Raw genomic sequence first — 13,004 nt, forward strand, 5'->3', positions numbered from 1 at the left:
GAAATGTCCAGTAAAGAGTTATGGGATGTCTATGGTTTTGGGGTGACTTTGGGCTGCCTGTATCTTGGAGCTCAGGGCTGTGTTCCTTGCTGCTGGAGAATTTGCTTGGTATGTCTTGCCCTGAAACTTGTTTCACTCAGAGAGGTTTACAGCGTTATATGGAGAAGAGAAGAGTGAGGAGGGAGTTAGAGGTGACCCGAATGAGATGAGGTGGAATCAATAGAGGAGAGAGTGGGCTATTCAGTAATCTCTTCCTTATGTGCACTCCACAACTGGACCGCTCAGAGTTGTTCACAGAGTTATACAGAGAAGAGAAGAAGGAGGAAGGTGGCAGAGGTGATCAGGAGGATAAATGGGGGGAATGAAAAGGAGGGAGACAGATCCAGCCAGTAATCAGTTCCCTAAGTATTCTCCACCATCTGGAACACACAGAAATTCACAGAGTTGGGTAGAGTAAAGAGGGGTTAGGGAGGAGACACAGGTGACCTGGTGGAGAAAAAGAGTCCAAAGGGAGAGAGAGCAGTTAAGCCAGTAATCTCGCTCCCTAGTGAATATTGGGTACTGAATATTGGGTTCTTAAAGGTACAAAATTAGTAACAAATACATAAATGCAAAAATTAAAAATCTAGAGTATAGTTTGGAATTTCAAAAATATGATGTTAAAGAAAAGAAGAAGGAAAAGAGAGAAAAAACGAACAAACAAAAACAAACAAGGTCGCGAAAAATATAAAGAAAATATAGGTACAAAAATTGATAACTAATACCAAAAAGCAAAAGTTAAAAATCTAGAGTAGAGTTTGGAATTTAAAAAATACAATGTTAAAAAAAGAAGAAGAAAAAGAAAGAGAGAAAAAAAACAAGAACAAACAAAGTTGCATAAATTATAAAAAAGAAAATACAGGTACAAAATTGATAACAAATACCAAAAAGCATAAATTAAAAATCTAGAGTAGAGTTTGGAATTTCAGATATACAATGTTATTTAAAAGAAGAAGAGAAAGAAACAGAGAAAAAGAAAAAAGGGTCACAGAAATTATATAAAAAAAAAAACTATAGGTACAAAATTGATAACAAATACCAAAAAGCTAAAATTAAAAATCTAGAGTAGAGTTTGGAATTACAAAAATACACTGTTAAAGAAGAGAAGGGAAAAATATTATAAAAATATATATATATGATGTTTGCTTTAAAAAAATATAGGGTCTTTTTCTTTTTTGCAAAGTAATCGGTTATAAAAGTGGAAATTAAAGGAATAATAGAAGACTTAAAATTTTAACTAAAAATAATAATTAAAAAAAAAAGAAAGAATGATCGTACAAATAGTAAAACTATATCTAGGACTTTCTCTGGTTTTGTTCTGAGTATTGTGGGTTCAGTTCATTTTTGGCTAGTTCCTTGGTCCGACTTATATTTCTCAAGATCTATAGGCCCCTTCCTTTGTAGTTGGTAGTAACCACAGGGTTTTAATCTATTGCCTGTAGCTTCCAAGGCTGTTCCCTCTGTTATAGCTTCTTCTGTTTGCTGGTCTCTTCAGGGTCTGGTTTCCGCCCTGACACAAAGGGGACGGTGGAGGACACTTTTTTTTTTTTTTTTTTTTTTTAGGCTTACTTGTTCAGTCGCGCTGAGGGGCGGTAGGGAGTGATGCTGCAAACAAATAACACTGGCGTGTGCTCGCAGTGCCTCAGCCACACTGGGTCTGCGCCCCCGTCCCCGCCCCCCCACCCCCCTCCCCGCCTCCCGGCGCGTGTAGCCTCTCTGCCCACGCTGCTCAGGCTCTAGGTTGCTCCGCCGGGAACCATCCGTGGCCGGCCCTGGGCTGCCTGTACTTCCCAGGTCCAAGCCGCTCAGGTTCAGGCACTCGGGTAGTCCTCAGAGGCACAGACTCTCGGTTGGGCCTGCGTTTTGTGCTCTTCCCAGATCCGACTAGCTCAGGTGATGAAGTGTTTGGCGCGCGCGATTGCTGACTTATCGCCTCCCCTCTGCTCGGTTATCTAGGTGTGCACTGGCACACCTTCTCAGGCAGATGTTGACCGTCCAGACCCCCACGAAGTTTTAGTTAGCAAAGGAGCCTGCTTACAGTTTTATAGATAATGTCTCTCTGGGGCTGCGATTGTCCCCTTCCGGCTCTGGCTGCCTATCACCGGAGGGGGATGGTCTGCTGCTGGCTATCTCTGTTCAGTCCTTTGTTCCGTGCACGGCCTGGCAGTGTCATAGGTTAGGGCTGGCTTTTCGCGTGGTAGATATCCCAGTCTGGTTTGCTAGCCCGAATTATTTCGCTCAGATAGCGCTAGGGGTATTCAGGCCAGATTCTTGTGATGCAGCCTGCACCGCGCCTCCCTGCCCAGCCCCCGCTTGCTAATGGCGGACACAAGCATCTGCGCTGCTTCTCCGCTGGGGGAGTTACCGTAGGGCTCGAAATGTGCGGGCTTTAATTGTTTATTTATTTTTCCTCCCTGTTATGTTGCCCTCTGTGCTTCCAAGGCTCGGCACAGATTCAGCAGTGAGAAGGTTTCCTGGTGTTTGGAAACTTCTCTCTTTTTAAGACTCCCTTCCCGGGACGGAACTCCGTCCCTCCCTCTTTTGTCCCTTTTTTTGTCTTTTATATTTTTTCCTACCTCCTTTCGAAGACTTGGGTTGCTTTTCTGGGTGCCTGATGTCCTCTGCCGGCATTCAGAAGTCATTTTGTGGAATCTACTCGGCGTTTAAATGTTCTTTTGATGAATTTGTGGGGGAGAAAGTGTTCTCCCCGTCCTACTCCTCCGCCATCTTAGCTCCTCCCCCAATTTGTGACATTTTGATTCCACTTGTTTTTGCTGTTCAGTTGCTCAGTCGTGTCTGACTCTGCGACCCCATGGACTGCAGCATGCCAGGCTTCTCTGTCCTTCAACATCTCCCGGAGTTTGCGCTAAATCATGTCCATTGAGTCAGTGATGTCATCCAACCATCTGATCCTTGTTGTCCTCTTCTCCTGCTGCCTTCAATCTTTCCCAGCATCAAGATCTTTTCTAACAAATCAGGTCTTCACATCAGGTGGCCAAAGTATTAGAGCTTCAGCTTCAGCATCAGTCCTTCCAATGAATATTCAGGACTGACTTCCTTTAGGGTTGACTAGTATGATCTCCTTGCAGTTCAAGGGATTCTCAAGAGTCTTCTCCAACATCACAGTTCAAAAACATCAATTCTTCAGCCCTCAGCCTTCTTTATGGTCCAACTCTCACATATGTACACGACTACTAGGAAAACCACAGCCTTGACTAGATGGACCTTTGCTGGCAAAATGATGTCTCTGCTTTTTAAGATGCTGTCTAGGTTTGTCATAGACTTTCTTTCAAAGAGGAAGCGTCTTTTAATTTCATGGCTGCAGTCACCATCCACAGTGATCTGCGGAGCCCAAGAAAATAAAGTATGTCATTGTTTCCAATGTTTCTTGATCTATTCGCCATGAAGTGAGGGGACCAGATGCCATTAACTTAGTTTTTTGAATGTTGAGTTTTAAGCCAGCTTTTTCACTCTCCTTTTTCACCTTCATCACTTGTTTGACTTAGTATAAATAGAATGCTAGATTTCTAATTTAAAAATTAGATATGCAACAAGCAATAAAGGTTTACTCTATAGCACAGGGCTTCCCTGGTGGCTCAGACAGTAAAGAATCTGCCTGTAACGCAGGAGACCCGGTTTTGATCCCTGGGTCGGGAAGTTACCCTGGAGAAAGAAATGGCAACCCACTCCAGTATTCTTGCCTGGAGAATTCCATGGACAGAGGAGCCTGGTGGACTACAGTCCATGGGGTTGCGAAGAGTTGGACATGACTCAGTGACTTTCACTTTCAAGGGGAACTATATTCTGTATCTTGTAACTTATAATGGAAAATAATTTCAGAAATAATATATGTGTATAACTGAATCACACACAAAAAAAGAATTCTACTTTTTGAAATTTAGTAATATTTACCTTTTGGTCAGTTTTTCTAAATGTTCTATGGACATCTAACTACAATGAATGAGATACTAAATTTTAAAGATATTTGTAGAGGATATAAGATTAATATAAATTAATACAAATAGAAATCTATTATAAAGTATTAATGAGATCATTTAAGATGCTCCTATTCTTATTTTTTTGTATTTGATAAAATATTCTCAGAGAAATGTTAATATATCTCACTATGATTATATATATATTTATCTTTTCCCTTATATTTCTTTTGATATTTGCTTTATGTATCTTGTTTCTGCTGGTTTATGACATCTATCTTCTTTGTGGATTGTACCTTTTATCATTAAAAATATTCATCTTTGTTTCATTTAAAAATAAATTAAGTAGAAAATAAAAACTCAGTATTTTCTGTTTTAATTTATCTGATTTATGAAATATAGTTTCATTTTGAAAAGGGAGATTCTTGGTTCTTTTGTATTTCTGCAGTTAGAGCTTTCTCACTTGCTCTTTTTAAGAAAGACACTACTGTTTTATAATCATTCTATTCTTGAGAGTTATTCCAAAACAGGAGTAAAATTCTGTAATGTACAACAGAATAACTTTCCTTTCTGCAAAATAATTTTGAACCAGGACAGCTGAAACAGTAAGAATGAAGTGAGCCATAACACCTACTAACACTTTATCTGCACATCAGTGGACCTGTCTCACTGTTCTCCCAGGGTTCTTTGCCTCTACCTCTAAAGAGGCAAAGAACTCTTTACTCCCCTACACAGCTGTTTATTTATCCTTTCATCATAGAGAAGAATGTACCAGAAGGCTTTTTAGAATATCCATTAGAATAATCAGCTTAAAACAAGTACCAAAGGAAACAGGAATAAAACAAAGAGCAGAAGAAAACTTTTAAAAACTGAATTATTAGCCTCAGAAATATCTGCATATAGCCATAAAAGAATGAGCTATTTTTTTAAAAAGCAAAAATAAAGAGTATGCTGTAAGTGGCAACATTTTAACAATATAAAATAACCCTTTTTTAAAAATTATGATATTAACATTCTTCCCTTGTCATTATTATAGATATTCAGAAAGTTCTAGTTCTCTATGCTCTTATTTTCGTTATTTTGCAGTAAGCATATATGAAGCTTTAAGACTGTACTGGGCAATATTTTATATACTTACATGCAGTATTAGGATATACATAGATATACTGATTGGAGAAGGCAATGGCACTCCACTCCAGTACTCTTGCCTGGAAAATCCCATGGACGGAGGAGCCTGGAAAGCTGCGATCCATGGGGTTGCTAAGAGTTGGACATAACTGAGCGACTTCACTTTCACTTTCATGCATTGGAGAAGGAAATGGCAACCCACTCCAGTGTTCTTGCCTGGAGAAGAGCCTGGAAGGCTGCGATCCATGGGGTTGCTAAGAGTTGGACATAACTGAGCGACTTCACTTTCACTTTTCACTTTCATGCACTGGAGAAGGAAATGGCAACCCACTCCAGTGTTCTTGCCTGGAGAATCCCAGGGACGGGGGAGCCTGGTGGGCTGCCGTCTGTGGGGTCGTACAGAGTTGGACACGACTGAAGTGACTTAGCAGTAGCAGCAGATATACTGATATATGATTCATTATTATATTCTCTTTCCTTTTATTTTTTTGAGTAGAAGCAATTTTAATAATATCACCTTCAGATTACTTTGAGAAAATAAAACTTAATAAAATTATAACACAGAGCAACCATATTTTTAGGTTTCATGCTACTTTTGTACTAAATATAACATTGCCATATTTTTCAATCAAAGAAATGAAGCAATAGTAATCTCCATAGGAAGATTTTAGCTAGTACAGAGCTAAATTTAAAAAGAAAAATTTAACTTCCCTTCTATTTAATAGTTTTTGTGATTCAAAATAACCACTCTCTAAAAATATCTAGGAAGACTGACAATGAGAAGCTACTAAGGAAGGACTGGTCCAAGCAGATATTTTAAAATACCATAATGCCTATATAATTAAAATAATGTGGCACTCACACATGAATTAGATAAACTAGTAGAAAAAAATATAAGTACACGTGAAAATTCAATCTACAATGAAGGTGGCATCTCAAGTAACTAGAGCAAAGACAGACTTTATAGTAAGTGATCCTGGGACAACTTGTTATCCATATTGAAAAAGATAAAATTAGATCCATATATATATAAGAATAAACTGCAAATGGATCAAAGTTACAAATATAAAAAGATAAAAATAAATTTAAAAATAAGATTTTAAAGAAAATTTAAGTTTTAAAATTTAAGTAAACTCCAGTATTCTTGCCTGGAAAATCCCATGGACAGAGGAGCCTGGTGGGCTGCAGTCCATGGAGTCGCGAAGAGTCAGACACGACTGAGCGACTTCACTTTCACTTTTCACTTTCATGCACTGGAGAAGGAAACGGCAACCCACTCCAGTGTTCTTGCCTGGAGAATCCCAGGGACGGGGGAGCCTGGCGGGCTGCCCTCTATGGGGTCACACAGAGTCAGACACGACTGAAGCGACTTAGCAGCAGCAGCAGCAGCAAAGTGTAAAAAATGCAAACATGAAATAAATAAAGAATATAAACTTAGGTGAATTCCTGTATAGCTTGAAACATCCCACTGTGTAAGGATATTCTCAGAGAGTAAGAATATGGCAAGTAGAAATGAGCCAGCTTAACAGATCTTCAACTAGACAAATCTAGAAAAAATTTAACCCTCAAAACAAGAGTGATGGATTATAATTCATTAACTAAGAAACCATGAGTCTATAAAAGCTTTCTAAAATACATAAAAATGATTTCTAAATACAAAGAGGGATAAGGAAAGCTCTTCCTTACACTAGAATGTTAACCAGCAAACAGTAAAGGAACAATGGGACTAGCATATCACCACTTTGTAACCACCAGAGCAGCAACTTATTAAATTTAGAATTATCAAAGGAAGCTAAAAGCAGTGGGTAGACTATCTCAAGAGAAACAGGGTATTTACATATTCTAAAACTATCTTACCACAAATTACTAACTACAAAAGAAATAATTTGTTACTTAACACCAGAGAAACTTGGGCAAAACCTTAACCAAGTGACTAAAGCTGACATCACTAGCAACAAGATAAACCAACATCATGTGCTCCTATGATGCAATGAAAAGAACACAACGTAATTTTTGTAGTTGTTGTTGTTGTTCAGTCGCTCAGTTGTGTCTGACTCTTTGCAACCCCACAGACAGCACTCCAGGTTTCTCTGTCCTTCACCATCTCCCGGAGTTTCCCTCCTAAAATACATAGCTAATCTAACCAAGAAAAAAAAAATCATACAAATCCAAGGCTGCAGTACTACCTACCCTACAAGCCTTCAGGAAATTTCAAAGTGAGGTCTACTTTGGCACACTCCAACATCCTGTTTCCTGCATCCCCTATTCAATCCTCTAGATCTCCAGGATCTAGGCGAAGCTGACACTGCTAGACATTGAACTCCAAAGACTGAAGAGAGAAGACACTTTTTCTAGTTCAAATAATAATGAGAAGTAAAAGAAATGCGTTTTATTTTCTAAACCATTACATCAAATTGTATCTAATCACGGTAAATACAAAGAGTTTTTTAAACCTATATTATAAGAAGGATTTAATAAAAGAAAAAAATCTAAATCTCCTATAACTTTTAAAAAAACTAATCTGCTGGACTTTGCTGGTGGTGCAGTGGTGAAGAATCCACCTTGCAATGCAGAGGATGCAGGTTCCATCCCTAGTCTGAGAAGCCTTACAAGATCCCATATGCTGCAGAGCAACCAAGCCCACGTGCCACAATTACTGAGTCCACATGCTCTGGAGCTTAGCGCTGCAACACCTCTCGTGATGCAATTAAGATCCTGTGTGCCATACCTAAGACCTGGCACAGTCAAATAAATAAATGAATATTTTTAAAGAAAACCCATCTGCCAGTCATAACCACACACCCAATTTCGTCCCTGTATGAATCTGAAACTATGTCATTTACATTTGCATATTAGGTAAGATTTAAAAAGCAGTTAAAAATTATTTCTGATTTCATACATACTAATTGCCCACGACTTCTAACTGTAAACAGTTTTCAGTCTGCCTACTGTTAAAGACTAAATATATCTTCTAATTCACAACAAAAATGAAACTTTTTAAAGTACATACCATCATCATCTTTGCTTTCCAGTGGAACACTCCAAGCTATTAGGTTTCTTGCTGTGCGACCCTCCTCTGCAACTATTCTCCTTACTTTGTCATGACTGTTGGAGCGCTGGAATGAAGCCTGTGCACAGATAAGAGAACATGCATTAGTCTGTTGGTCAACATACAAAATACAGTTGGCAAACAAATTCATCATTACTCTTCTTTTCTCAGAAAGAAAACAGTTAAAACTAATTGGGGATCAGAAAGGTGCTTAAACAGAAATAAGAGTAAGGCACACATCTTTTTCAGTTCTAAAATCTTACAAGACTGAATTTTACAACTTTAAAAATAAATCATTTTAAGAATAAATTCAACCTAAGATTTAAAAAAGTGTCCTAAGGAGCATAAACACTGCTGTGTATCCATTTCAGCACCACTCCTCATTATGTATCAACAGGTTAAGACATAGTTTTTACAAACATGCTACATATTTCCTTTGAAAGCTCTCTACAACATAAAATGTTTTTTCAAGATGTCTTTTTTTTCCCTATGGATAATGCTAAACTAAATCTTCACTCAGTTGTAAATTTCCACTGCATAATTTTATCTCTAAGTTATTGAGAATCTAAACAATAATTCTTATAAACTTACAAATTTAGTTGCAAAATTTAAAACTCTGCCCTCCTGCACACAATGTTGTGTGTGTGTGTGTGTGTGTTCTTGCTTTCTCTAGTCCTAAACAGCTGAAAGCAACACTAGCCTACAGGTTCAGCTGCACCAAGACCCTGGGCAAATGGAAGCCCAGTCCTATTAGCAAGTCCCAAAATCAAATTACCTTCCCACAAATGAACACTATACCAAAATAGTCCACTTTTCTAAGCCAAGAATCTATGAAAATAAAAGAGCTCTAGAGCATGCCTATGAGCATAAGGATGCAGCCACCTTGCCCAACCCTAACTCCATGTGGGCAATCTACTGCCTTCTGAAGAGAGTTCCCTACTGGGTCCAGCCCAAAATCCTAGTCCAACATTAATGGTGTGTTCATCCTCTCTTCTGGTTCTTGCCAATATAAACTCTTAGCATCCTTGGAATCCTTAGGCAACAACACATTTACTGGACAATTACTACGTGCAAAGCACTGTATAAGACACTGAGAAGAGTACAAAAACATATGGTAGTATGATGACAGAGGGCGAGATGGCTGGATGGCATCACTGACACAATGGACATGAGTTTGAGTAAACTCTGGGAGTTGGTGATGGACAGGGAGGCCTGGCGTGCTGCAGTCCACGGGTCGCAAAGAGTCGGACACGACTGAGCAACTGAACTGAACTGAATTGATGCTGTGCTGTGCTTAGTCTCTCTGTCATGTCCTACTCTTTGCAACCCCATGGACTGTAGCCTGCCAGGCTTCTCTGTTCATAGGGATTCTCCAGACAAGAATACTGGAGTGGGTTGCTCTTTCCTTCTCCAGGGGATCGTGCCAACCCAGGAATCAAACCGGGGTCTCCTACACTGCAGGTGGATTCTTTACCAGGGGAGCTACCAGGGAAGCCCGTATGGTAGTATCAGATCAGATCAGATCAGATCAGTCGCTCAGTCGTGTCCGACTCTTTGCGACCCCATGAATCGCAGCACACCAGGCCTCCCTGTCCATACCAACTCCCGGAGTTCACTCAGACTCACGTCCATCGAGTCAGTGATGCCATCCAGCCATCTCATCCTCTGTCGTCCCCTTCTCCTCCTGCCCCCAATCCCTCCCAGAATCAGTCTTTTCCAATGAGTCAACTCTTCGCATGAGGTGGCCAAAGTACTGGAGTTTCAGCTTTAGCATCATTCCTTCTAAAGAAATCCCAGGGCTGATCTCCTTCAGAATGGACTGGTTGGACCTCCTTGCAGTCCAAGGGACTCTCAAGAGTCTTCTCCAACACCACAGTTTAAAAGCATCAATTCTTCGGCGCTCAGCCTTCTTCACAGTCCAACTCTCACATCCATACATGACCACAGGAAAAACCATAGCCTTGACTAGACGAACCTTTGTTGGCAAAGTAATGTCTCTGCTTTTGAATATGCTATCTAGGTTGGTCATAACTTTCCTTCCAAGGAGTAAGTGTCTTTTAATTTCATGGCTACAGTCACCATCTGCAGTGATTTTGAAGCCCAGAAAAATAAAGTCTGACGCTGTTTCCACTGTTTCCCCATCTATTTCCCATGAAGTGATGGGACCAGATGCCATGATCTTCGTTTTCTGAATGTTGAGCTTTAAGCCAACTTTTTCACTCTCCACTTTCACTTTCATCAAGAGGCATTTTAGTTCCTCTTTACTTTCTGCCATAAGGGTAGTATCATCTGCATATCTGAGGTTATTGGTATTTCTCCCGGCAATCTTGATCCCAGCTTGTGTTTCTTCCAGTCCAGCATTTCTCATGATGCACTCTGCATATAGGTTAAATAAACAGGGTGACAATATACAGCCTTGACGTACCCCTTTTCCTATTTGGAACCAGTCTGTTATACTTGTCTTCAAAGAATTAACAGTCCAAATTAGAGAACCAAACCCATAAGAGCAAAAGATAACATATGGATTAATCAGTATGGTATCTAGTCTCCAGAGATGCCCCACTTCCCCTCAATAAACTACTCCTCCTGATGTTCCTATCTTTGTATAATCCCCTCCCCTATAACCTGGCTCTGTGACCCGCTTTTTTGACCTATAAAATGAGGTAGAAGTGACACAGCTAATTTCTGAAAATAGGTCATAAGAAGCTTCACAGTCTCTACCTGGGTCTCTTGGAATGCTCCCTCTTGGGATATTCACTCTAGAAATCCAGTCATCAAGCTATGAGAAGCCAAAGTTACCAGAAGAGATGCCACATAAGGGCGGCACTCTGGCTGACAGCCCCAGCTGAACACCCAGCTGACAGGCAACATCCACTGAGCCATCCTGGACATTCCAGCCCAGTCAAGCCCCCAGATGACTGCGGCATCCCAGCACCCCAGGCACCCCCAGGCAGAAAAACCACCTATTCAACCCACAGACTCAGGACAGATAACAGGAACTATATATACGCACATTAATCCACAATATACACATCTGTATTTCTGTATTTATCTGTATAGAGACGTTGAAACTCAAAGATATTGAACCTCTCACTTCAATCCTACACCACAAGTTCATTTTAGCCTTCCCCCTTCCTTATTTGTAATTTATTTCTCCATTAGTAAGAAACCAGCTCTTATCATCTAAAATATATTTACTTATCTGTTCAATTCTAATATATATATATATATATATATATATATATATATGTAGTTTCAGAAAAAGGCAGAAGCGGGGGGATTCCCTGGCAGTCCAGTCCAGTGGTAAGGACTCTGTGCTTTCACTGCTGAGGTGGGTGGTTTTAGTCACTAAGTTGTGTCTAACTCTTGCAACCTCATGGACTGTAGCCTGTCATGCTGCTCTGTCCATGGGATTTTCCAGGCCAGAACACTGGAGTGGGTAGCCGTTTACTTCTCTAGAGGATATTCCCGACCCAGGGATTGAACCCAGGTCTCCTGCACTGCAGGCCGATTTTTTTTTACCAATTGAGATACCAGGGAATACCCTTCACTGTCAAAAGCCTGGGTTTAATCCCTGGTCAGGGAACTAAGATGCCACGAGCTTCGCTGTGCAGTCAATAAATAATAATAAAAAAAAGTTTCATAACTGCTAACCCATATCTCTGTGAGAAACTCATTTATTAGCAAGATTATATTTCTATGCAGGTTTATCTTTAGCCTTACAGGATCCAAAGTACTGGATTTTGTGTTTTCCTTAACTACTTAAATTAGTTGTTTCCTTCATTTAATTGTTATTTTCCTTAATTACTTAAATTGGTTCTTCTCATCTTCACCCTTTCAGTGTGGTTACGTTACATACTTACATTACTCTTTATGTTTTGGGTTCTCCTCATCTACTGGTTGATTTTAATTGCTTGCTTATTTGGGAAATATGTGAAAGAAATGCAACAAATGGTTCTCAAACAAAGGAACTTATTAATGAGAAGTATGACTTTGAAAATTGGGAAAGGAGTATGTCAAGGTTTATACTGTCACCCTGCTTATTTAACTTACATGCAGAGTACAACATGCAAAATACCAGGCTGGATGAAGCAGAAGCTGGAATTAAGGCTGCCAGGAGAAATATCAATGACCTCAGATATGCAGATAACACCACCATTATGGCAGAAACCAAGAGGAACAAAAGCTCCTCTTGATGAAGGTGAAAGAGGACAGTGAAAAAGCTGGCTTAAAACTCAACATTCAAAAAACTAAGATCATGGTATCTGGTCCCATCACTTCATGGCATCTAGATGGGGAAACAAGGGAAACAGTGACAGACTTTATTTTCTTGGGCTCCAAAATCACTGGGGACAGTGACTGAAGCCAGGAAATTAAAAGATGCTTGCTCCTTGGAAGACAAGCTATGAAAACCTAGACAGCATGTTAAAAATCAGAGACATTACTTTGCCAACAAAAGTCCATATAGTCAAAGCTACTGCTTTTCCAGTAGTTATGTATGGATGTAAAGATTTGGACCCAAAAGAAGGCTGAGCATCAAAGAATTGATGCTTCTGAATTGTGATGTTGGAAAAGACTCTTGAGAGTCCCTTGGACTGCAGGGAGATCAAACCAGTCAATCCTAAAGGAAATCAACCCTGAATATTCATTGGAAGGTGTGATGCTGAAGCTGAATTCTAATATTTTGGTCACCTGATGCTAAGAGCCAACTTGTTGGAAAAGACCCTGAGACTGGGAAAGATCAAAGGCAAGAGGAGAAGGGGACGACAGAGGATGAGATGGCTGGATGGCATCACCGACTCAATGGACATGAGTTTGAGCAAGCTCTAGGAGATAGTGAAGGACAGGGAAGC

The 13,004-nt window shown here is 39.9% G+C and overlaps 1 protein-coding gene across 5 annotated transcripts in view; it reads right to left on the bottom strand.

The window, feature by feature from the left end:
- SCAPER (S-phase cyclin A associated protein in the ER) overlaps positions 1-13,004 on the bottom strand; it is a 421,796-nt gene that overhangs the window by 377,422 nt on the left and 31,370 nt on the right. For all 5 annotated transcript variants that reach the window (XM_070775326.1, XM_070775324.1, XM_070775325.1 and 2 more), the window contains one exon: positions 8,113-8,230. In XM_070775326.1, coding sequence (XP_070631427.1) covers positions 8,113-8,230 — 118 coding nt within the window. The remainder of the gene's footprint in view (positions 1-8,112; positions 8,231-13,004) is intronic.

The sequence above is a fragment of the Bos indicus genome, chromosome 21, assembly GCF_029378745.1.
Source record: "Bos indicus isolate NIAB-ARS_2022 breed Sahiwal x Tharparkar chromosome 21, NIAB-ARS_B.indTharparkar_mat_pri_1.0, whole genome shotgun sequence".
In the NCBI taxonomy this organism is placed as follows: Eukaryota; Metazoa; Chordata; class Mammalia; order Artiodactyla; family Bovidae; genus Bos; species Bos indicus.